The sequence below is a fragment of the Ranitomeya variabilis genome, chromosome 2, assembly GCF_051348905.1.
Source record: "Ranitomeya variabilis isolate aRanVar5 chromosome 2, aRanVar5.hap1, whole genome shotgun sequence".
NCBI classification, from domain to species: domain Eukaryota; kingdom Metazoa; phylum Chordata; class Amphibia; order Anura; family Dendrobatidae; genus Ranitomeya; species Ranitomeya variabilis.
In genome coordinates this window covers 457,589,447-457,616,360 of record NC_135233.1, presented here as the reverse complement: position 1 = coordinate 457,616,360, position 26,914 = coordinate 457,589,447, and the positions used below count along the sequence as shown (strand labels likewise).

Sequence of the window (26,914 nt, the reverse complement as noted above, 5' to 3'; positions counted from 1 at the left end):
GTAATATAATATAATGTCCCCATTCATTATCTTGTGTGTATAGAAGGAAGAAGGAAGTGGCCAAAGAAGAGGAGGCAAGTAGGATGAAGCTTCTTGGACTGGTACAAACTGTCCACCCATGCCCTAATCACAGGTAATTGCCAGGGCTGTTATTTGTCTTTTGCCTTCATATTGCTTCAAAGTACCTTTAATTGAATTGCTGTAATTTTTGCCCTCCCTTAATGCAGTGACTTGTGGAGTGGAAATGATCCAGTGACGTCTGACTCCATCACATGCGCCCTCAGGGAGGGAGACCGGTCCATATGAACCTGGTGCTGACCATAAATAGCCAATCCCCACGGCAGCTCCAACAAACACCCAGGGGAGACCTGCCTATCCTACAATGCACTGAGATTCCTGCTGTGATTTTTCTTGGACAAGTCTGCAGAGCACAACTCCTTCTGTATGCCAGCTGGAAGCACCTGTAGCCCTCCACTGCAAGACACAAGACAGAGAAACTGCAGACACCGAGCCGCAAGTCGCATCAAGGTCTGTCTGTTCTCCTCCAATATCATTCTTACTTTTTATTTTATATTCTGTGTGATGCAGATTATGTATTTCCAAGCTTAGTCATTCCTTCTTTTGGTTTTTCTTTTTTAGTGTTCTCTTTTCATTCTTCTGTTTTTTCTTTTCTTACTTCTTCTTTCTCATTCTTTTTTTCTTTCTTCTCTTTTTTTCCTTTTCTTCTTTTTTTTTTCTTACTGTTTTTTACTTTCTCCTTCCTTTCTCTCTTGTTCTTTCTCTCATGCTTTCTTTCTTATTATATCCAAGATGTGTAATACAGTTATAGATTAATTTTATAGAACAATATTTGTTATTTTTTTTTATTTTTCTTTGCTTTTTTCTCTATCTTTCTTCCTCTCCTTTCGTTTTCTTTCTTCCTCTCATTCTTTTACTTTTCTTTCTCTCTTTATCTTGTTTTCTTTCTTTCTCTATGTATATTCCAAATGTTAAATACAGTTATAACCTGCTTTTATAGAACACTATTTGTAATTTATTTTTTATTCTTCTTTACTTTTTTCTTTCTGTCTTCCATTATTTTTTCTCTTTCACTCATTCTTACTCTTCTTTTTTCTCTTTTATTTCTTTTTTTGTTCTCTTTCTTTTCTCTTTTTATGTATATTCAGAACAATAATTATAATTTAATTTTTATTTCTACTTTTTTCCCCCTTTTTCTTTCTTTCTCTACATTTTTCTTTCTTTGTGTTTCTTTCCTTTTCTTTCTTTCTCTCGTCCTTTCTCTTTATTTCTTTTCCCTCTTTCTTTCTATGTATATTCAAGATTCATTATGCAGTTATAACTTACTTTTATAGAGCAATATTTGTAATTTATTTGTTATTCTTTACTGCCTTTTATCTTTCTTTCTTTCTTTTTCATTCTTTCTTTCTCTCTTTCTTTCTCTCTCATTCTTTCCTTCTCTCTTTACTTTTCTCTCATTCTTTCATTCTTTCTCTTGTCTTTACTTTTCTCTCATTCTTTCTTTCTAGGTTTTCAAGACGTTTAATACAGTTATAACTCACTTTTCTATAACAATATTTTAATTGTTCATGTTCTTCAGTAATTGACATTCCCTTTGCGATACACACTAAATATTACAATTATATTAAATATTACTATTTGTACGAGATTTTCACATTGCTGATTTATTGTATATGAAATATTGAAAAAGATGCCCTGTCCTGTGATCCTTGATGATGCCAGATGTTCGACAGTAGTGACATTTTTGGTCAAGCACATTCAACAAGGGCGCAAGAGTTTGACGTGACCTAAAGATTTCTGACCAACCCCTTGACTTAGTTTTAACATATAAACTAATATTATATATACAAATAGAGATACTGTCATTCGTAATTCTACAAAGTAGTGTACATGAGCCAGGGGTAATAAGGTGGCTGGAGGAACATGTGCCTTGGTTCTGGGAACCAACATGGTTGTACGTTGGGAGGGCACCAAATCGAATTTTTGCCCAAGTTAAGACAAGCTCACCTACATTTCTGTTAATATCTCTAAAATTTGTTTGCTTTCTTGTTAAAGGGTAATATAATTCATCCAATCACTATTTAAACCTGCATTTGCAGCGAGATTTATACTTTTTTGAGTATTGTGTCCTTTTCCTTTGTTACTTAGACTTTTTTTGTTTTCTTTTACCATGTTCATCCAGATGGAAAAGTGCACAGGTCTCCTGTTCGTATCTTTAATATTGTGTGCCACTATCTCACAGACATTTGGACTAGTCTTAACCGTAAGTATATTTTCTAATATATAATTCACAAACCAAATAATAATTCTTCTCCTGACCCACGGGAAGTGCTAATTAAATGCTTGAGGGCAGGGCATTATTAACGTATATGGTTATTTGTGATGACATAGATTTTTTATGTATTGTCAGGGTCATGAATGTGGGTTATAGAAATGTCTCTATTAATTGATGGAGCTTTTTACTTACCGCATGTGTTTTATATTAGATGACAACTCTCTATTTACTATAAGAAAGATATACCATTACCAATTAACCCCACATCCTTAGCATTAGTATTATAGATGAAAGGGGTTTAAAGGGGTTGTCAACTATTTCAATATTGATGACCCATACTTAGTATATGCCATCAATATCAGATCAGTGGGGGTCCAAAATCCAATACGTCATCACAAGCAATCAGCTGTTAACAGTGTGCAAAACGCAACATCATAGCTCTGTATGCGGTACTGTGACCGATCCCAGGTACTGCAGATGAATTCCTATTGAAATAAATTGGAGCGTGAATTGGGGTGTACGGCACTGTGCTATTCCAGATCTGTAAACTGTATACAGATGATTGTTGGGATGTTGGATTTTGGACCGCCACTGATCTTATATTTGACTTTGATGTCCTTTTGTAAGGATAGATCATCCATATCTAAGTAGTTGCCAACCCCTTTAAATGAATGAGTTTTCCTCTATGATATCAATGCTAAGGATGTGGAGTATCATCTTCAAATTTTAACATGACTTTTTTAGGTAAGATTAGAGATTATGGTTACTACTTGGGCCACACTAAAAGTAGCGGTAGACAATAGCAAACACTGACCGACCAAACCTCTCCCGAGTATGCAGACATAGTGCCAAAAAGGCACCATCTCACTGTCATGTTTGCTGGGAGAAGTGGTAATTAATAGAGATGATTTAATATTTTGAAATCAATATCTGCCAGGTTTGATAAATTAAAAGAAAAAAATTTGACTTACAGCAAATCGATTTACTATAATTTGCAATATTGCAAAGCCTCCAATTGCCCTGAAAAGACTTGTGCAACACTTTGAGATCTCTTTTTGCTGAACTAGACCATTTTCAAGGTCTTTAAAGTAAAGTAGCCCTAGTAATGTAAATGTGACCTCACCATAGACAGGGATGTAAACCTGGATGTAAACCAATAGCCCATTTAATAAAACAACCCCCTGACAGACTTTTCATGTTTTGTAAAATAAAAAAAGTTCAAAAGTTATCTCTCTTAGTCATTTGTGATCAGGTTGACCATTCTGTGCAAAATACTGACTCATGCTGACTATGTCACTGTCAGAGGTAACATCCTGCTGTACTAAGATGAGTGATGTGCCATATCCAATAATGCCCACCACTTCCTCTCAAAAAATAGTAAGGATTTTTGCAATTTTCACAGTGCCTAGTAAACTCATGAATCAGCATAGTCTTTCTGCACTACCCTCATCAAACGAAGAAAATAGTGCCATACACCCCATGCAATTCACATTGTGCAGAATATTAGTCCCAAACTCTCTGACATTTATATGTAAAACACAATATCTTTTAGTTAAAAGGGGCTGTCCACATCCTAAAAATATCTGTAAATATGTTCATCATATAAATTGATTGAGCTAATATACTTTTATTGCCAATGGTGCCCTGATCTTGAGCTATCAGCATCATGCAGGGTTTCTGCAGCTCCATTTTAGGTTCCATGTTCAACATACGGGTGTATTTTCTGTGTTGGCACATCATCAGAAAATAAAAATGGTAGTTATGCTTTTCAGTAACAAGATCTCATTTGATAGATAATGTGCTGAATAGACAATGAGTAAATTACTTCATTTCTAAATTATGTTTTTTTACCCCAAAAAAATCATTCCAAAATGTGGAACACTGGACCCTTCTGTCTAATTTATTGACCCAATGTAATTTGTCCACTTTGTGTTGTCAAGAGTAATCCTTTCTAGCAGCAGAGATGAATAGACAAGTTACAGGACGTGCAGGATGTGGGGGCAGGCCTCTATTATTTTAAAGGAAGTGGGGGTGCCATTATCTCTACAGGAAGTGGGGGCATATCTTTATTGCTCTACAGGAAGTCGGGACTGTTATCTCTCCAAAGGACGTGGGGGTGTCATTATCTCAACAGGAAGTGGGGGTGTCATTCTCTCTACAGGAAGTGGGTGCGTGGTTTTATCTCTCTAGTGGAAGTGGGTTTTGTCTCCCTGCTCCACCTCTTCTATCTGTCAAACTGTAAACAGGCAAAACAAACTGGCAGGCTTTCAGTTCAGTGCAGGTAAACATGCATGATGGGAGGCGAGAAGAAAAGACATTATGGCACCTCTAATGGTGGAGAAATGCAGATAACATATTAGGCATTTCTTCTATAGATAAAACAAAACTGGTTTTGGTAAACCTTTCTTCATAAGGATAATATAAATTGCAGAGGAACATCAGACACCAGCACATACAGTACATAAAACAATCAAGAATTCAATGGAATAGGGACTAATCAGACTCGTTATGTACACGTAATCCCTTTTAAAACTTAGCTTTTAATATTATAAAAAATAAAACCCTGACCCAAAAACAAACCTTGGTTACATACCATATATGATAAAAATACCACCAAATTGGTAACCTGTTAAGGTACTACAATACAACCTACTGCTCACGCCTGCCTTGCTGTGGAGGTTGGCACCCTAAGAGACGATTTATTGGCGCCCCCACTCAACGCAGGCTGTCCCTCTCTTCCCTATGATATCCCTCTCAGTGTAGGTGGGAAAACAATATAGTAAAGAGCAGTGGTGAAAAAAAGTACACAAAATGCATATAGATACATTAAGTACCCAAAAAGCCTCAACAGGCACCCTCAAGTACCATTGTGATAATCCAACACATCGCCAAATAGCAGATCAGATAATCAAACAATATTCAGTCTGAAAATAGCTGTAGTTTGTAGCAAACTCATCTGTATAGCATCCGGCAGTATCGATGACCACATTATTTCCTCCTGATGAACCGTGCTAACGGGGAAACGTGTCGGGACAATACCAGCACACGCTAAGTTATCTTTCATCATTATCCATCATAATATTCTGGTCTTTTGTGTGGGTCCCTATTGGACTATGGTTTGTAATGATTTTATGTCCATGATGGACATGGGACAAATACAGCTATTTTCAGACTGAATATTGTTTGATTATCTGATCTGCTATTTGGCGATGTGTTGGATTATCACAATGGTACTTGAGGGTGCCTGTTGAGGCTTTTTGGGTACTTAATGTATCTATATGCATTTTGTGTACTTTTTTTCACCACTGCTCTTTACTATATTGTTTTCCCACCTACACTGAGAGGGATATCATAGGGAAGAGAGGGACAGCCTGCGTTGAGTGGGGGCGCCAATAAATCGTCTCTTAGGGTGCCAACCTCCACAGCAAGGCAGGCGTGAGCAGTAGGTTGTATTGTAGTACCTTAACAGGTTACCCATTTGGTGGTATTTTTATCATATATGGTATGTAACCAAGGTTTGTTTTTGGGTCAGGGTTTTATTTGTTATAATATTAAAAGCTAAGTTTTAAAGGGGATTACATGTACATAACCAGCACATACATAGTCTTTTTAATATGTCACATATGAATATATATATACTAGACTGTGGCCCGATTCTAACGCATCGGGTATTCTAGAATATGCATGTCCCCGTAGTATATGGACAATGATGATTCCAGAATTCGCGGCAGACTGTGCCCGTCGCTGATTGATCGAGGCAACCTTTATGACATCATTGTCGCCATGGCAACCATTATGACATCTACGTCGATACTGTGCCCGTCGCTGATTGGTCGAGGCGAATTCGCGGCAGACTGTGGCCGTCGCTGATTGGTCGAGGCAACCTTTATGACATCATCGTCGCCATGCTGTGCCCGTCACTGATTGGTCGAGGCCTGGCGGCCTCGACCAATCAGAGACGCGGGATTTCCAGAACAGACAGACAGACAGACAGACAGAAAAACGCTTAGACAATTATATATATAGATGTAACAATAAACATCAATAAACAAAGTAACCCATACTGAAGATTGCCCAAACCTTTCTCAATTGACTTATTTTTTTTAAGTGTGCTCACAAGGAGCATTTGACTGGATGCTATTTGATATCAGGACAAAAAGAGGATTCAGAGATCCTCCAAAAATTCTGAAAAATAGCAAAAAAACATATGGGTCCACTGCATCCTGATAGTGCATTTGTTTGGAAGCCTAGGCAGGTAAGCATCCTTTTTTGCTATTTATTTGATATCAAGGTAAACTGAACAGTCTATAAATCTCATTAAGTTTATTAGATAATTGATGATTGTTTTTACAGGGGAAAGAGAAACGTGGCTGGACATTGAATAGTGCTGGTTATCTCTTAGGACCACGTAAGTAGTACCATTATTTTACATTTTATACTTTATTTTGGGACTAAAATGTACCATATGTATAGTAGATATTTGTTATTTTTTCACTGTTCCATGTTATATTCCATTGAAAGCTCCAATAAAGCTGGACAAAAAAAATTTCCTCCATGATCAGTATAACCCAGATATGTCCAGTTTTAAAGGTCTATGTACACACTAGATAAAGGCCAGTCTATCTGATTGTCCCCCTAAGAAGTAATTTCGGGGGTACATAATGATCACGTGTTTGAAATTCAACTTCAAGATCCAAAGGGGAAATCAGCTGCTCATAGGCAACATAGAAATGCTCGGCTGAGCATTCCTGTGTATGGGAGAATTGGGTGAGATTGCAGTCATTTGGCCAACAGGTATCAAGTGTATATGGCCATTTTTCTGACTCCATAACTAGGCTGCGAGTATGGGGCTCTTGAGACAGAATTTCCTGTCTGTCTCTATGTACTAGTACTCGCACAAACAGATTTTATCAGATACCTGATCTTGACTGTAGATTCCCGTATGAAGATTCCAGAAGAAAGTTTATTTTCAAGCTGAATTCTTTTTGTTATGCACAGTTACAGAAGGTAAAAAGACTATTGTAAATCAGAGATACAAAGACATGCACTTCTTAACATGGCTGACATACACCATCTGGCAAGAAAAAGGGAAGGGTTACTGATATTAGAGCAGAGGAGACAGACAGGGAGAGAGGCAGGGCAAACTTCTAAAAGGCAACGTAACCGTAATAATACAATACAATACTGTATGATGCCCAAATTGTGGGACATGACAATAGTGATGAGCGAGTGCACTCGTTGCTTGGGTTTTCCTGAGCACGCTCGGGGGACCTCCGAGTATTTATGACTGCTCGGAGATTTAGTTTTCATCCCGGCAGCTGAATGATTTACAGCTAGTAGCCTGCTTGATTACATGTGGGGATTCCCTAGCAACCAGGCAACCCCCACATGTACTCAGGCTGGCTAGTAGCTGTAAATCATTCAGCTGCCGTGATGAAAACTAAATCTCCGAGCAGTCATAAATACTCGTAGGTCACCCGAGAGTGCTCAGGAAAACCCGAGCGTGCTCGGGAAAACCCGAGCAACGAGTATACTCGCTCATCACTACATGACAACCATTTTGAGACATTGACATTCATCGTAGGTATAAATATACTAGAAGTTGGCTTTAAATGGATTTTTGGTTTATAGGCAATTTTATGGTTGATCACGGAATCCTTTAGTTTGGGACATGTCACACCAGGACTCATGAAGCCCATAAAAGTACAGCTAGTCATCCCATCTCTATGGTTAATCTTTTTTGGGGGTTTCAAAAATACCCTTTATGTGTAATGATGACGGCAGAGGTTATAATGAAATAGAGATGAAGATGTTCAGTATTTCGGGAGGGTGGCTCTTAGAAACATCATCCGATGGGCCCAAGGTCCTCCAATCTTCAATCACTAGTTCTTATTAGAAGAATTTTTTCTTTTTTAGAATTTTAGGTTTGGATTATCTTTTAATTTTTAAAATCGCACTTACCTGAATCTCAGCAACGACGGAGTGTTGGGACTGTATTTTGCCAACTCTAGCATGATCTTTGATGAAAGTGGTGCCATGCTTAGCTCTAACATCTGTATAAATTCTTCGTCTGCTTAATCTGGAAATATTCATCAGTGGGAGTATGTAGTAGTATTGATAGCTGATAAGGTCATGGCATTATTCCGAGCAAGGCTATGACTGCGTCATGCTATAAAGCAAGCTGATGCAAAGAAGCTTTGAAGACTTAAAGTCATGGCACCCCATCCAAGTTAGCTTTATCCATATCTTGCTGGAATTCTGCACCTTGCACCTATAACTATGGACCACTCTGTCAATGGTACAAAAAGTGCCCAATAGAAATGAACAAACAAATTTGAGTTGAACTGAATTCTACAAATATCCACATTTGCCAAAATGTGGATTTTTTGTGATTCATATCTGTGTGGATTCAGCAAAATGGTGCCAACTGTCCGCCATTTTTCTGCAGCGGAGTGGGCCATTAAAATGTTAAAAAATCTTTATACTCACCTTTACAGACCTCAGACCACTCAACCACCCCCTGCCCTCTTCACTGATTACAGATCTGGCCCTGTTCACCTGTTCACAGATGCCAGACACACCTCTATATGCTCCGGGACTACAGAGGGTGCACAGCATAATTCACTATAAGTAATGCCGTACACCCTCTGTGCATTTCATAAAGGGGCTGCAGAAGCAGGGGGCCCCTCTTTGTGGGTGGGGCCCTGGGATTTGCCCTCCCATAACGCTTGCCCAGCCAAAAATACAGGAATAGCGCAGTTCCTCTCTCACTGAGAGGAGCCGGCTGCTTCTCTGCAGGGCAGGCCCCCGGCCCTGCCGGTCATGTTCACAGTCACGTCCTCTGCAATCGCAATCATTATGCCCCTGATTCCAATACTCCCTGCCACCCATTAAGTCCTCGCTGCATCTTCAGATCCCCCACTGCTCGCGATGGTATCTTTGGGCCTCTCAAACTGTGCTAGAGGACTTCTGGCTGTCATGGTGCCGGGAACGGTTCGGCACATGAGAGCAGGAAGGCAAGAAGGTCACGTGCACATCATGACATCAGTATGTTATTAACTACCTGCACAATTGTGCAAGACCCTCCAGGACGCCATGACAGTGGAAGTACAGAACAGTGTGTGAAAAGCCCTAAGAATCCACCATGAGCGGCGGAAGATCAGAAGATGCAGCAAGAACTGGACGGAGGAGTGGAGGATCCGGAGAGGTGGGCAGAGGGTGAGTATAAGGATTTTTTAACATTTTTTATATATATTATGTGTATTCGCTCTGGGATCTGTAGATACACCAAAGCATAATAAGAGACATTAAATTGGCAGAAAACAAGTTCCCTACAAATTGAATTTCCCGGGAAAAAAACACGATAACAGGAGAATTCGAATTTTGCCTTATTTACTACCAAACCGCTGCATGACCAGCTCTATCCTCGCCTACTGTATCCTCACCCATCCCTTGTAGATTGTGAGCCCTCGCGGGCAGGGTCCTCTCTCCTCCTATACCAGTTATGACTTGTATTGTTTAAGATTATTGTACTTGTTTTTATTATGTATACCCCTCCTCCCATGTAAAGTGCCATGGAATAAATGGCGCTATAACAATAAATAATAATAATAATAATTTACTAATGTCTAACTCTCTATGATATATTCCTTCTAAAGGAACTTGCAAGGGATTAGGGGACATTCATGACATGAGGAGAAAAGGTGATCCAGCATCTAAATAGGAAAGGCTTCTTTACAGTTAGTGCAGTCAGACTGTGGAATGCCTGACAACACGAGGTAGTAATGACAGAAACTATATCAGCATGTATAAAAGGACAGAATGCTTTTTCTATAACTAATGGCAATGTGGGTTTTACATAATCTAGTGATAAAGTATAATTGATCAAGAATGGTTGAGTTTGATGGACGTATGATTTTTTTCAACCAACAATGTAAGAATAAATCTTGTGTTTTTGTTAAAGAGGTTGTCCACTCTCATCAATCTTGTGCCCGAAGGCTCAGTTAGGTGTGAAAAAAAACTAACTGAGCTTCACTTACCATTCCCAGGTCCACTATTTCTCCGCCGCTGACCTGGTCTCTGCTGTTTGGCTGCAGTGGGTGATGTCATATCAACAGCTCTTCAGCCATTTAACAGGGATCAGTGCAGCAGCGGAGATACATTGCTGAACCTGGGGAGGGTAAGTAATGCTCAGTTTGTTTTTTTACACATAACTGAGCCTATGAGCAGAAGATTGATGACATTTGATGTACATGTTCGGAGGATGTTCACGCTTAATTGATAGTTGGGCTTCCTAGGAGTTTGCTAATTACCGTATATAACACAGTGCAATACTGCAGTATTGCAGTGTAACATATAGGCAATTAATCCTAAATTTAAGTCTCTGAAGGAAACTAATTAAAAAAAATTTAAAAAATAAAAACCAATATATAAAAATAACATATAGAAAAGTTTAATTGTTTCATTTATTACCCCTTTCCTATAATGTAAGTAGCAAAATCTAAAAAAAAATCAATGCAGATTTGGTAGTACTGTGTATGTAATTGTCCGAACTGATTAAATATTAACAAAAATTATCCAAAATGGTTAATGTGAACATGGAAAAAAATGAAAATAATAGAGTCGTATTTTTGGTCAAGTCAACTGTTAAAAAAATTGAATTAAAAAAAAAAAAAAAAAGTATTATGGAGCCCAAAATGATATTAATAAAAATTAACCCCACAAAAACCAGCTCTCATACCACTCTATCAACCAAAAAATAGAAAAGTTCTGGATGTCAGAGAATGGACTTTTAATTTTTAAAGCAAACAAAAAAAAAACGTAATAAATTTGGTTCCACCGTTACTGCATTGACTTGCAAAATTACCAGGTTTTACCATTTTTATTGCAACATGAATGTGTAAAAAAGACCCCCAAAAAACAACTGCAGAATTGTTGTTTTTTTATTTTAATTCCCGTCACTAGGAATTTTTTTACTGTTTTTCAGTAGATTATTTGGTAAAAAAGAAAGGTGTCATTAAAAACTACAACTTGCTCAAAGGCTATATCGAGAAAATCTAAAAGAGAACGAATAAAAAAAAAAGTGTCTATTGAGAGAAAGGGTGCAAAAGACGTGAGGATAAAAAAAAAAGAATAAGGTTAAGAAAAACATACGTGTTTAAATAAATCTTAAGTACTAACTGGACCTGGTTTCTATGCATATTAGTTTGTAAACAGTGATCCTGCTTGATCTATTAATAAGTTATTTAAAGGATTTGTCCCATGTTCTTCGCTAGGTGCGTTCTGCTCCGCTGCCTCCTGCTTTCCTGCTTCTCGGGGGCGGGTTCTATTGCTTGACTGACAGTTGGGCAGGTTCTCCCGCTTGATTGACAGATCCAACTAGGAGCATTGTTGCACAACTTGCGCTTCCAATACTGCTATAAGAAGCACAGAGGCTAGATGGGATCAGGCGCTAACGCCATGTTCCGGTGATCCTAGCCTACTTTTAGGGCAGCCCTTACAAGCTCTATTAGAAAGGGCTTGTAAGCGCTGTGCATGTTAGGCCACCGCAGCAAAATTGCAGTGGCAGCCGGTAACCTAGGCAGTGAGCAGTAAACAATAAAATCAACGTTTTGAGAATGGAGAGGACTGTTAATAACAAGTAAGTTGCTTATCTTTACATGCACTTTACATAAACACTGGAATAACCTTATAGTCAGGTTGCAGCAGATATGGCCACCAGTGGAGTACTTGATGCTCAAGGCCCTCAATGCAAAAGCTTGCCACTTACTGCAAGTCTTCATTAGCATTAGATTTTTTTATTTAGGCCAAACAGACTTTTAAGACCCAAGAGCCTGGGTGCAATTGAAACCCCTGCACCTATTGTAGTTACGCCCCTGAGGACCACACAACCTATTGGCCCTACATGCACATATTTTCAGCAGTGTGGAGACCAACTGTCTAACACAAGGATGCATGTAGTGAACTCAGGTCTGCGTGGGTAAAGGACTCTTGCAGACACACTCAAACATATTTTTGAGCACGCCGAAGTCACTCGGTTAGGACCCGAGCATGCTCAGATAACACCTTATCCGATCACATTCGCTCATCACTAATCAGGACATGATAGGAAATACCATGTAAATTTATTTACACACATATTCATTCGGTAGTTTCTGCTGTGCACTTAGTGACATGTGGACATGGGCGTAAAAAAAAATTGGGGTTAAAATTGCAGAATTGTCCTTTATAAACGGTCTAGGACTTTATTTTCCTGTTTCATGTCACTAGATTGAATCTCCGGTAGTGATTCTGCACTCGTTTTAATTAACGGGATGAAAGTGGCGTAATGTGGGTCTGTTACTGCCAGATGCCGGCTCGGTTAGACTGGCTAATAGCCATCATCCTTTATATCAGGTCGTATTGATCATCTTTTACTGGATAAGAAAATTCCCATTGCAATGGGACAAGAAGATTCCCCCGGGGACTGTAAGTAGCTTAGGACAGGGCCATATTTATGTGAGCGTACCTACTAAATAATTCATCCTTAATATTCAAAATCCAAATAGAAGATAGTAAAATACTTAAACTTACTTTACATCAAACCTGGAAAGACCCTTTCACGTCTAATAATGACAAGGCTATTAGAGTGGGGAAAGTATATCTTTATCCAATTTTTGTAAAAAATGTATCTTAAATCCATAACTGTAAAATGTGCAATTTTCGAAAAAGCAAAAATAACAACAACAAAAAAAAAATATTAAAAAGAGGCATAAAAGTTGCAGAAATGGTGTGGATTTTGGTGCAGAATTTTCTAAACATTTGCTGCATTGGATAAAACAAAAGAAATATTCTGTACTAATCTCCTCTGCCATTTCTGGTGCTCTGACAGTCTCAACCTGGGGAAAGGGAAGGTGAGTATAGTGGGGGTTTTCATTTTCAATTTTGCTATGTTTTTTTTTAAGAGATGCAGATGTTATGGTGATAAACCTCCAAATCGTCAATAATTTTTTGGGGAGGAGGGTGTGGGATTTCTATTTTCCCCAAGAACTCAATGGCTATGTTCACACGACTTCTTTTTCAGGTGGATTCTGCTGAGGAAACCACCTGAAAAGTCTATGAAAAAACGTTCGAAAGACAGAACATTTGTATTTCTACGTAAAAACAACTCACAGTTCACATGTTCAGGCTTTCAAATGTTTTATAACCACTTCAGGTTTCTAAAAACGCTAATGGTATTTTCTGCTCGGAAAATATTCTGTACTTTACAATATAATTCAAATGGAAAGCTCAAAAGATGCTCAGGAGATGACTGGATGTTTTTTGGAGTGTTTTGCCATCGTTTTTGCATTCTTCATTATTCAATGGAGTGAAAAAAGCAACCGGAAAACAACAGTAAACAAAAGCTTTTCTAATGAGAAGTGAAGAGTGAACTGGCAAAAGAGCGCACTGTCAGTGCATATTGTAAGGCAACAGAGATCATCCATGTCCCCAAAAGTGACATCTGCTTTGGGGGCGGTGCTGGTCTCTGCTTTTCCTGGTAACTGGGTTCTCTCCTTATAACGCACACTGACTTTACACTCTCTTGCAGGCTCGTGACCTCTCATAAGAGTCGGCGAGGGAGCGCACTGTCACTGTGCATTGAAAGTATTATCACAAAGTGAGCTGGTACTGAGCATACATTCGAATTGAAAACCGAAGCAAGCTCAGTACAGCAGGGACTACCCCAGCCCCTGAAATGGACGTCACTGATAACGGTTTGTTTCAGGGTGGGGACAGAGGCTATGGCAGTGACCGCAGTCTCTGCCCACTGATGAAGTTCAGTTTGAGCATCCTAGAATTTACAGGAGATTCTCAAACAAAGCAGCATAAAAAGGAAGGTAGGTGAAAAAATATATATAAAGCCATTAGAGAGAGAATGAAAGGGACTCATTAATTAAAGTATATTAGCAAAGAGATTACATTATTACGTTATATAGATAGACATTTAGAATTAAAATCAATATTAGTTTTGGACCACCCCTTTAAACTTGCTTCTGTGTATGCACAGTTCCCCCACACAGTATGATGTCCCCACACAAGCATCACATCCCTGCTGTTACTGTCCCTGCTGCTAGTTTAGGTAGTGCCTGAAGGACCTGTCAAGAACCTCAGGTCCCGTGACATAATCAGATCATGTGACCTGAATGTTTTTGTACGACCTTTAGTTTCTAGGAATGGTGAAGCAATGATCTGTCGGCTCCTTGCTCCACCATTATATTCCACTTTATTTGTGTTTTGATCACACAGATGCAGTTGAAGTTAGGGACATAACACCTGCCTCCGAGGACAGGTCCCCAAATATGGGACTGTTCTGCTGGGACCACGATGGTTAGGAGTTATGGTCATGTATAAAGGATTTCCTTAAAGTGTATTTTTTCGCCAAGAATATACAATGACGGCCTATTTATAGGGCAAGTAATGAAAGTGTGATTGGTATAAGTCCCGCCCCTGAGGATCTCCACGATTACCAAATCTATGGATTTTGTGTCTGATACTGCAGATCTGACCCATTCACCTGAAGAAAGTCAAGCTTCAGTCTATGCAGCCTCAATAAACATTGTGTTTGAGCGGACATTCATTTTATCCTAATAATTAATTACTTTTTTATGTTTGCAGCTCTGCGCCTTCTCTTGTACCAATTATGTGCATTCCAACCATTTACCTGTATACTGTTAATAATTATCTTGTTTCATGAAGCAAATCATATCAGTTGCTTGTGCATCTTTATAGCCTGTGTCCTATTTATTACGTTACAGAAATGATTTATCATATTTATATCTTATGCTTATAAAACGACATGACACATCCATTATATTCAGAAACCGTCTGAAGTAACTGCAACTATTGATTTATTTACCAGATGCCGTAGATAATCACAGATCTTTTAATGACAAACATGGATTAGCCGGGAAACGTGATCTCCAGCCAGAAGAGGATGTAAAGTCAGGTAATGTGCGCTCTCATTATATGGTCACAGATTGGTTCATGATAACTAATTACTGCCACCTAGTGGCTGCCAATAAAACCACATCACCCATCACCCACAAGCTTCTTTTACCAGTAAGATAGAAATGTTATTATATACATGGTATTTTATTCCAATTTTGGTAATGTGATCATCATGGTCATAGCTGTATTAATAAAATGAATGTAAATGTGTATTTTCCTTGAAGAAAGTCAGGATATAGTTATATTATTATAATAATGGTCAATTTACTTTTCCTGAAATGATTACAGCAAATTTTAGATATGATATAATATTTTATATATACATGATCAAACTGAAAATGATACATAATTACTAGTAAATAATTATATTGGGACAAAAAATGGCAAAGTAATATTATTATTATTATTATTATTATCCGTAGTAATAATAATAATAATAATAATAAAAAGCATACTGAGAAAACTGAAACTTATTATTATTATTATTATTATTATTATTATTATTATTAATAATAATAATAATAATAATAATAGTAGTAATAATAATATTGAGAAAATAAAACCTATTATTAATAATTACTATGCTAATATTAATAAAAATACAATTATATTGAGAAAAACATGAAACCTATTATTATCAAGTATAATAATATTGATCAAAAAGAAAATTAATATTAATAATACTAATGTAATAATAATTGATGCAAATATTAATAAAAATACAATTACCGTATATTGAGAAAGACCTGAAACTTATTGTTATTAAGTATAATAATATTGGTAACAAATAGAAATGAACATTAATAATAATGTAATAATAATGTGATAATAATAATTATTATTATTATCAAAACTATATTAAGAAAAACTGAAAATGATGGAAAACACTTTCATTTAATTTGATAGAAAATACAATATCTTTAGAGAGGCACCATATAAATGCACAGTGTCTACGGCTCAATAATATACAGCATTGCTTTGTGTATGAGCCCCAATAAACCAGCAATAATAAGGACATTTTTGTCCATGTGAATGATATATTCAGTAAAAAGAAGACATTTTTGTTCTGTTAGAAGCAGCATTAGTGAAGGATCACTGTAATTGCCCAACAGACACCTCCCCAGAGGAGCATGTGAGCAACGCCCCCTCTATAAAGACTGATAACAATTAGCATATTGGGAGCAGTACATCAAAATTCCCTCATTTCTAAAGGCGCATGTCGGACTTAAAAAAAAAAAAAAAATGAAAAGCAAAACCTGTCCACTTTTGCCCCAGTGGGAGGGTTTCTTTAAGGTGAATTTTCCCCCCTAAACACCATTAATTGTTCAGCAGTCATGCACAGATTCATTTCATTGTTGTCGGAGCTCAGTTTTTCTAATACAAAACTCCAGATCTCTGCAGGAGCTTGGATATTTGGAGCAGTAGTGAAGACCAGCGCTGGACCTGGGGAGGGTGAGTGAACTACAGTTTGGTTTTTTAAGCAAACTGTAGCCGGGGGACAGGGGTTTTCCAGTTTTGGAAACTCCTTTAATGCTAAATTTCTGGCTTATAGCATATGCAAATTGCCTCTTCTGAGAAAAAGAGGACTTAACTCTATAGCGCCACCTGTTGGAAGTAGCGATCCTACAAGTCACAATCAACCCTCTAGTCGTGCAATATGACTTAGGATAGCAGTCACCAGTAGAGGAGCTTACAAACGTACGACATACATTTCTATGGTAAACTCAACAATAAAATGCAAAGCTTCTATGCTCCCCCTAGTTGCAGCCATACATCACCATTACAAATCTATTAAAGGGAATTCATCATCAAGTGTTTGCTGCCCCATCTCAGAGTAACATGATGTAGGGACAGAGACCCTGATTCCAGCAATTTGTCACTTACTGGTCTGCTTGCTGCAGTATTGATAACATTTCTGATTTACGGTATATGCTGCAGATCTACCTGTTCTCCGAACCAGGAGTTTGATATGTAATCTGAGAGCAGCATGATGTAGGGGCTTTGACCCTGATTCTACCGACGTGTCACTTACTGGTCGGCTTGCTGTCATTTTGATACAATCCCTGTTTTCTCTGTTGTAGAGAAAATGCTGAGTTCTGTATAACCCTGCCCACAACACCGGTTGGCAGCTTTCTGTGCACACTGTGCATAGGCAGAAAGCTGTCAATCAGTGTAGGGGCGGGGTTACACAGAGCAGTAGGACTACATGGCAGTAGGTTTACTTGTCCTCTAGATAATATCACTATTTTAACATTAGAAAAAAACTACAGCAAGCAGCCCAGTAAGTAACACATCACTGGAATCAGGATCTCTGTCTCTAAATCATGCTGCTCTTAGATTAGGCTGGCAAAAATCTGCCGAGAGATTCCCTTTAAAAGGTGGATATTCATTCTATGACTATGCTGTATATAGACAGACATTAAAATTATATATATATATATATATATATATATATATAATATATATATATAGTATGACGATTGTTATAATCCATATTCCCTCTCGTTTCCTATTGTTTTTGCATTATTTTACTATTATAGTACTGCAGTATCAGATTACTACTCTACATCCGGCACCAGTATGACACCAGTACTCCCTAACATAAAACCCCGTCCCAGCATACATAGTATTAAAGAAAGTTGGAGCCAAGTTAATGATTATTGCCGGTTGCACATGACGGAATCATTAAAATGTTGAAATACAATTGGGAAGTATGTACAATATTTAACCTGAATGTGACCCCAGCGATGGGAGATACAATTGGATTATTTGTCTACAATTAAGAAATAAGATCCAGATGCCATTTGTTTTATTCCATGTCAGGTTATTGCATTTAGAGTTTTCGTAGATGTTGAAACATAACATACATTAGTTCATTCATTTATATATCGTATATACATATATATTATATGTTGGTATCCACTGTAACTTGTATAGGAGCAGTAATAATTGATGTTAATAATAGTATTTATAGTATCGGTCACAGGTAACAAATAAATTATTCTTTGGACAGATATAAATGAAAGGGTTGTTCTAACATCACGAATGGTTAAAATTGCTCATAAAAACAATCTACTTGTTATTGAAAAATCCTTTTGAAAACAGAGGTATTTTTCAATTTCATGTTTACTGTTCATCACCTAGGTTACCTGCCACCTCTGTAGTCTAGCAGCAGTGGCCGAGCATGTGCAGTGCATACAAGCTCTTTTTAATAGAGATTTTAAAGGGACACGTCTTTTCCCCCAGACACAAACGCCTCCCAGCCATCACTCGTTTCCTCTGTGCACCAGGGCGTAAATGCAATGCAGAGGAGGTGGCACCTGGTGCACGGAGGAAACGAGTGATGGCTGGGAGGCGTTTGTGTCTGGGGGAAAAGACGTGTCCCCTGGGCACACTACAGGTATGGTGGGCAAATTATAAAAACAAATACTTCAGCGTTGGAAGAGACCCCAAACAAAAGAGCCACCTTGACAGAATGCAGTATTAGTGCTGCACAAGTTGGCTCTTTTAGTTAAAAACACTGGGGGGGGGGGGGTGACAGGTTCCCTTTAAGCACTGACTCAGATTGCTAGAGTGCAGAATTTGGTCAGCTTCTCCGATGCTTCAGTGTCCCTGCCATTCTCCAATGCTTCAGTGTCCCTGCCCTTCTCCGATGCTTCAGTGTCCCTGCCCTTCTCTGATGCTTCAGTGTCCCTGCCCTTCTCCAATGTTTCAGTGTCCCTGCCCTTCTCCGATGTTTCAGTGTCCCTGCCCTTCTCCGATGTTTCAGTGTCCCTGCCCTTCTGCAATGCTTCAGTGTCCCTGCCCTTCTCCAATGCTTCAGTGTCCCTGCCCTTCTCCAATGCTTCAGTGTCCCCGCACTTCTCTGATGCTTTAGTGTCCCCACCCTTCTCCGATGCTTCAGTGTCCCCGCCCTTCTCCGATCCTTCAGTGTCTCCGCCCTTCTCCGATGCTTCAGTGTCCCCGCCCTTCTCCGATGCTTCAGTGTCCCCTCACTTCTCCGATGCTTCAGTGTCCCTGCCCTTCTACAATGCTTCAGTGTCCCTGCCCTTCTCCGATGCTTCACTGTCGCTGCCCTTCTCTGATGCTTCAGTGTCCCTGCCCTTCTCCGATGTTTCAGTGTCCCTGCCCTTCTGCAATGCTTCAGTGTCCCTGCCCTTCTCTGATGCTTCAGTGTCCCTGCCCTTCTCCGATGTTTCAGTGTCCCTGCCCTTCTGCAATGCTTCAGTGTCCCTGCCCTTCTCCAATGCTTCAGTGTCCCCGCACTTCTCTGATGCTTCAGTGTCCCTGCACTTCTCTGATGCTTCAGTGTCCCTGCCCTTCTCTGATGCTTCAGTGTCCCTGCACTTCTCCGATGCTTCAGTGTCCCCTCACTTCTCTGGTGCTTCAGTGTCCCTGTCCTTCTCCGATGCTTTAGTGTCCCTGCACTTCTCCGATGCTTCAGTGTCCCTGCCCTTCTCCAATGCTTCAGTGTTCCTGCCCTTCTCCGATGCTTCTTTGTCCCTGCCCTTCTCTGATGCTTCACTGTCCCTGCCCTTCTCTGATGCTTCAGTGTCCCTGCACTTCTCTGATTCTTCAGTGTCCCTGCCCTTCTCCGATGCTTCAGTGTCCCTGCACTTCTCCGATGCTTCAGTGTCCCTGCACTTCTCCGATGCTTCAGTGTCCCCGCACTTCTCTGATGCTTCAGTGTCCCTGCCCTTCTCCGATGCTTCAGTGTCCCTGCCCTTCTCCAATGCTTCAATGTTCCTGCCCTTCTCCGATGCTTCAGTGTCCCTGCCCTTCTCCGATGCTTCAGTGTCCCTGCCCTTCTCCACCCATTCTCAATGGGACCGCCGAGCGTTGCCTTAAGGTTTTATTGGCAACCCCATAGAGAATGAACTGAGCAGCTGTCGGGCTTCTGACCTGCCTCGCCCTTTTGTAACAGGGATGAACGTTATGGCCATCAATGCAGGTCCCAGCGGTATGAGACACCTGACAACCAGCAAGTTATCACCTATCTGTCCATGCATGGGAGAATGAGATCTACACTCACTGGCCACTTTATTAGGTACACCTGTCCAACTTCTTGTTAACACTTAATTTCTAATCAGCCAATCACATGGCGGCAACTCAGTGCATTTAGGCATGTAGACATGGTCAAGACAATCTCCTGCAGTTCAAACCGAGCATCAGTATGGGGAAGAAAGGTGATTTGAGTGCCTTTGAACGTGGCATGGTTGTTGGTGCCAGAAGGGCTGGTCTGAGTATTTCAGAAACTGCTGATCTACTGGGATTTTCACGCACAACCATCTCTAGGGTTTACAGAGAATGGTCCGAAAAAGAAAAAAAATCCAGTGAGCGGCAGTTCTGTGGGCGGAAATGCCTTGTTGATGCCAGAGGTCAGAGGAGAATGGGCAGACTGGTTCGAGCTGATAGAAAGGCAACAGTGACTCAAATCGCCACCCGTTACAACCAAGGTAGGCCTAAGAGCATCTCTGAACGCACAGTGCGTCGAACTTTGAGGCAGATGGGCTACAGCAGCAGAAGACCACACCGGGTACCACTCCTTTCAGCTAAGAACAGGAAACTGAGGCTACAATTTGTACAAGCCCATCGAAATTGGACAGTAGAAGATTGGAAAAACGTTGCTTGGTCTGATGAGTCTCGATTTCTGCTGCGACATTCGGATGGTAGGGTCAGAATTTGGCGTAAACAACATGAAAGCATGGATCCATCCTGCCTTGTATGGCGCATCTTTGGGATGTGCAGCCGACAAATCTGCGGCAACTGTGTGATGCCATCATGTCAATATGGACCAAAATCTCTGAGGAATGCTTCCAGCACCTTGTTGAATCTATGCCACGAAGAATTGAGGCAGTTCTGAAGGCAAAAGGGGGTCCAACCCGTTACTAGCATGGTGTACCTAATAAAGTGGCCGGTGAGTGTATGTCAGCTACAGTTTATGTCTTATATGTTATAGTAAATCTGTATGCTCCTTTTTGCAAAAGTCACGCCTATTTTTTTTTTTAAAAAGTCCTACAAAACGTTGCACAAATAGTACTTGCAACACATTTTCGTGCTTTTTGATGGTGTGATGGGGATGATAAATGCCCCTTCAAGTGCACAAGTGTCAAGTTGGACTGGCAAGTGGAATAACGTTAGGCATGAGCCAAAAAAAACCCCATACAAATAGACAAAAATTGCATTTTTGCATTTTTTTTAGATAATAGATGGGATTGTTTTCAATGCTTTTCAATTTCTTCATGGATTTATAAAATATAACAAAAATAAAATTATTAACCTATCCTAAGCCAGTTTTGATATTAGCACCGCCATAGAGAGTCTCATGTGTGATGACAAGAGAAGACTGGAAATTGATCAAATAAAAAAAAAGGGGTGACAGTGAAGAGCAGCATGAATTACAAAAAGGTACATTATTACAGAGAGCTATGTGTTACTATGTGTTATGATAAAATGCTGCTGCAGTTTGCATTATAAGCCGAGCTTGGAGAGAAGAGTCCAGACACGAGGAAAAGAGTCCAGTGGGCGGTCCCTGCATGGAGAGGCCAAAGGGAAAACATAAAAAGCACAGACACATCTCTAAACCTTTCTTTACATATAACTCATGCATTGTAATATTTTTTTTATGTTTTCCAGGAAACTTTTTTAGAACCATGTCTGACGAGAACGTCCTGCGTACGCTGATTGAATTTTTAACATATTTACACCTGAAAGGTGAGTGCGGCCCTGTACAATGTTTTGTCTACCCCAAATTAGTGAAAAAGCTTAAATGGTCCTGTACACCACCTATCTAAGGATATTTTTTTTTTCAGTAAATGTATTTATTAAAATTTTATACAGGAAAAACAATAAAAAGAATCATTACAATGTCCAGAGCTATATATTACGCCTCTGAGAACGCAGCACAAGTGTAGTTGAACAAGGACTCTGGCACATAAAGGGTACATGGTTCTCATCTTGAGAATCACCTCGGGACAGGGACCTTATATACAGAATACAGAACCTGTAAGAAAAGCAATTGTAGAGATAGGAGAAAAGGAAAGAAAGAGAAAAAGAGAAAAAGAAAGGGGGGGGGAGGGAGGGAATGGGGGAGAAGGGGAGAAAGGAGGGAGAGGGGAGAGGGGGGTAGGGGAGACCCAGCAATGTACACGCCCACGTATTGAGAAATATGAGTATGTACGCAGCCAAGTCAGGAACCCTGTGCTCTCCTTGAAGGATTGCCAGAGGAACCATGTGCGTCCCTGGTCATATGCAGCATCACCATCACCCGCCACCAGCGACTCCAGACGATGTAATCTATCCATTTCAGCTATCCATTCTTCTGTGGAGGGGACCTCAGTGGACCTCCAATGTCGGGGAATAACTGCCCTGGCAGCTATTAGGCAAAATCTCAGGATCCCCTTTTTAACGGAAGCTGGGCGAACATGCTGGGATAAGGTGTTATCTGAGCATGCTCAGGTGCTGTCTTCTGCGTGCTCAAAAACTAGGTTCAATTCGCCGGGGCTGCATGTCTGATGGCTCTTCAGCAACCGCAACACATGCAAGGATAGCCTAACAAACAGACAATCGCTGCAAGTGTTGCATCTTTCCAACAGTCATGAGACATGCAGCCGCAGGGACTCAAACCTAGTTTTCGAACACGCCGAAGACACTCTATTAGCACTTGAGCATGCTCAGATAACACCTTATCCGAATACGTTCACTCATCACTACACTACACAGTATGATGCCCCTCCCACACAGTATGATGCCCCTCACACACAGTATATGCCCTTCCCACACACTATGATGCCCTTCACACACAGTATGATGCCCCTCACACACAGTATGTGCCCCTCACACACAGTATGACGCCCCTCACACACAGTATGACGCCCCTCACACACAGTATGACGCCCCTCACACACAGCATGACGCCCCTCACACACAGCATGACGCCCCTCACACACAGTATGATGCCCCTCACACACAGTATGATGCCCCTCACACACAGTATGATGCCCCTCACACACAGTATGATGCCCCTCACACATAGTATGATGCTCCTCACACACAGTATGTGCCCCTCAACACACAGTATGATGCCTCTCACATGCAGTATGATGCCCCTCACACACAGCATGATGCCCCTCACACACAGTATGATGCCCCTCATACACAGTATGTGCCCCTCACACACAGTATGAAGCCCCTCACACACAGTTTGACGCCCCTGACACACAGTATGACAACCCTCACCCAGTTTGACACCCCTCACACACACACACACACACACACACAGTATGACGCCCCTTACACACAGTATGTGCCCCTCACACACAGTATGTGCCCCTCACACAATGCCCCTCACACAATGCCCCTCACACACAGTATGATGCCCCTCACACACAGTATGATGTTCCTCACACTCAGTATGATGACCCTCACGCACAGTATGATGTCCCTCACACACAGTATGATGCCCCTCACGCACAGTATGATGCCCCTCACGCACAGTATGATGCCCCTCACGCACAGTATGATGCCCCTCACACAATGCCCCTCACACACAGTATGATGCCCCTCACACACAGTATGATGCCCCCACACAGAGTATGATGTCCTTCACGCACAGTATGATGCCCCTCGCACACAGTATGATGCCCCTCACACACAGTATGAAGCCCCCACACGCAGTATGATGTCCTTCACACACAGTATGATGCCCCTCACACACAGTATGATGCCCCTCACACACAGTATGATGCCCTTCACACACAGTATGACGCCCCTCACACACAGTATGACGCCCCTCACACACAGTATGACGCCCCTCACACACAGTATGATGCCCCTCACACAATGCCCCTCACACACATTATGATGCCCCTCACACACAATATGATGCCCCTCACACACAGTATGATGCCCTTCACACACAGTATGACGCCCCTCACACACAGTATGATGTCCTTCACACACAGTATGATGCCCCTCACACACAGTATGATGCCCCTCACACACAGTATGATGCCCTTCACACACAGTATGACGCCCCTCACACACAGTATAATGCCCCTCACACACAGTATGATGCCCCTCACACACAGTATGAAGCCCCCACACACAGTATAATGTCCTTCACACACAGTATGATGCCCCTCACACACAGTATGATGCCCCTCACACACAGTATGATGCCCTTCACACACAGTATAACGCCCCTCACACACAGTATGACGCCCCTCACACACAGTATGACGCCCCTCACACACAGTATGATGCCCCTCACGCACAGTATGACGCCCCTCACACACAGTATGATGCCCCTCACACGCAGTATGATGCCCCTCACACACAGTATGATGCCCCTCACACACAGTATGATGCCCCTTACACACAGTATGATTCCCCTCACACACCGTATGACGCCCCTCACACACAGTATGACGCCCCTCACACACAGTATGATGCCCCTCACACACAGTATGATGCCCTTCACACACAGTATGACGCCCCTCACACACAGTATGATGCCCCTCACTCACAGTATGACGCTCCTCACACACAGTATGACGCCCCTCACACACAGTATGACGCCCCTCACACACAGTATGATGCCCCTCACAGACAGTATGATGCCCCTCACACAATGCCCCTCACACACAGTATGATGCCCCTCACACACAGTATGATGCCCCTCACACACAGTATGATGCCCCTCACACACAGTATGATGCCCTTCACACACAGTATGATGCCCCTCACACACAGTATAATGCCCCTCACACACAGTATAACGCCCCTCACACACAGTATGATGCCCCTCACACACAGTATGATGCTCCTCACGCACAGTATGATGCCCCTCACGCACAGTATGACGCCCCTCACACACAGTATGATGCCCCTCACACGCAGTATGATGCCCCTCACACACAGTATGATGCCCCTCACACACAGTATGATGCCCCTTACACACAGTATGATTCCCCTCACACACCGTATGACGCCCCTCACACACAGTATAACGCCCCTCACACACAGTATAACACCCCTCACACACAGTATAATGTCTCAACAGTGCATTCCCCCAAGCAGTATGATGCACCAAAGTCAACCTCACCCACAATATGATGCCCCTACAGTACATTGTCCCCCACACAGTATGATGCCCCCACACTGCCACACACAATATGATTCCCTCACATAGTAAGATGCCCCAGTCACCCCCCACACACACATTATAAGGCCCCCACGGTGGTCCTGACAGAGATGAGCGAACTCGAATTGTAAAGTTTGGGGTTCGTACCAAACCCTTAGTGTCCGGTGCTGAACTCCAAACACAGACTTCTCCTGGATGTCCACTTTGGTATTCAGAGTTCACATTGCCCTATATTCTTTCATGCGAGAGAATCGAGGCGATTATACTAATGAGTTGTAGAGAAGATGGAGAATTTATTTTCTCCATCTTCTCTTTGAGCGTACATGGGACTGCACTGGGATGACATCTGACTGTAGTCCAGTGTTTCACACACACCCATAGACTTGTATGGGTGCGGGTTATTGCTCATTCATGCCAAATCTGCAAAATTGCAGAACTGTACTGCTCTGTAGAATAACATTGAGCAGAGTGCTATCCGATAAAACATCAGAGAGCACTCGGCCATATTATATGCTCATGTGAGCAAGCCCTAAAAGTGATCTGTTACCAGGACAGGCTGTCCAGTCACGTTTCCTCCCATCTCAGGATTACTTCCATGGCATTATCGTGGATTCCTTTGAAGCTTAGTCCTTCACACAAGTCCCTGGACATGTCATATACATTATGTTAGTGCTGTTGGATCAGAGGGTAACCCCTACAAAGAAGTCCAAATTCACAATTGTAATTTCAAGACGCCATATTAAAAAAAACTTTTTGACAGTTAGGGTGATCAATGAGTGGAACAGGCTACCACGAGAGTTAGTGAGTTCTCCTTCAAAGGAAGTCTTCAGACAGAGACTTGACAGACATCTGTCTGAGATGGTTTAGTGAATCCTGCATTGAGCAGGGAATTGGACCAGATGACCCACCAGGTCCCTTCCAACTCTAATATTCTATGATTTGACGTTCTAAGGCCATCAGTAAGATGCAAAGTTTAAAGATAACTGTCCGGATGAGTAAATCATATGAATAATAATCTATACACCACTATTCCCAGTAATCTATAGCTCTCAATCTGACTTTTTTCCCTTTCTTCCAGAATCCGGTGCACTTGATAATTTAACTTCTCCAATGTCTTCAGAAGAAACAAACCAGTTGTGAAAAAAATAAATCCTTTGTATTTGATTGTATAATGATGAAATGACCAATCCAATAAATGTTTTCACTCCATAAAGCTCCACTTATAAATATATTCCGATGATATTACAGTGTATTTTTGCTTACGTAAAATGAAGCTATACAATAAAAAATAGCAGCTGCTGTTTGATGTTATTCACTGCCAGAGTCGTCATTAATGACACGCTCTACGTCTACATCTTTCAGTTCACATACAAGGTCTCCGATTCATCAAAGTAATTTCACCAGAAATCTGGCAAAAAAATTGCTTTGAAAAGTTGCTAAATTTTTGTGCAAAACTTCTGCAACTTTTGACATTTTCACGCCAATTTCTCCCTGCTCCAACAAAATGG

The 26,914-nt window shown here is 40.9% G+C and overlaps 1 protein-coding gene across 1 annotated transcript; it reads left to right on the top strand.

Annotated features, from left to right (window-relative positions):
• On the top strand, positions 1–26,717 carry LOC143809587 (galanin peptides-like). The gene is made up of 7 exons (XM_077292631.1): positions 1–133; positions 228–528; positions 2,201–2,281; positions 6,647–6,701; positions 15,174–15,260; positions 21,899–21,976; positions 26,485–26,717. The coding sequence occupies exons 2-7, from the start codon at positions 445–447 to the stop codon at positions 26,544–26,546; spliced, it is 447 nt and encodes a 148-aa protein (XP_077148746.1). The 5' UTR covers positions 1–133; positions 228–444; the 3' UTR covers positions 26,547–26,717.
• The last annotated feature ends 197 nt before the right edge of the window (positions 26,718–26,914 follow it).

Excerpts from the sequence above, each read along its gene's own strand:
- LOC143809587 (XM_077292631.1), top strand. The coding sequence starts at position 445 with ATGCCAGCTGGAAGCACCTGTAGCCCTCCACTGCAAGACACAAGACAG. Across the intron at positions 529-2,200 it reads GAGCCGCAAGTCGCATCAAG|ATGGAAAAGTGCACAGGTCT; the intron begins GTCTGTCTGTTC and ends ATGTTCATCCAG. Across the intron at positions 2,282-6,646 it reads CATTTGGACTAGTCTTAACC|GGGAAAGAGAAACGTGGCTG; the intron begins GTAAGTATATTT and ends TTGTTTTTACAG.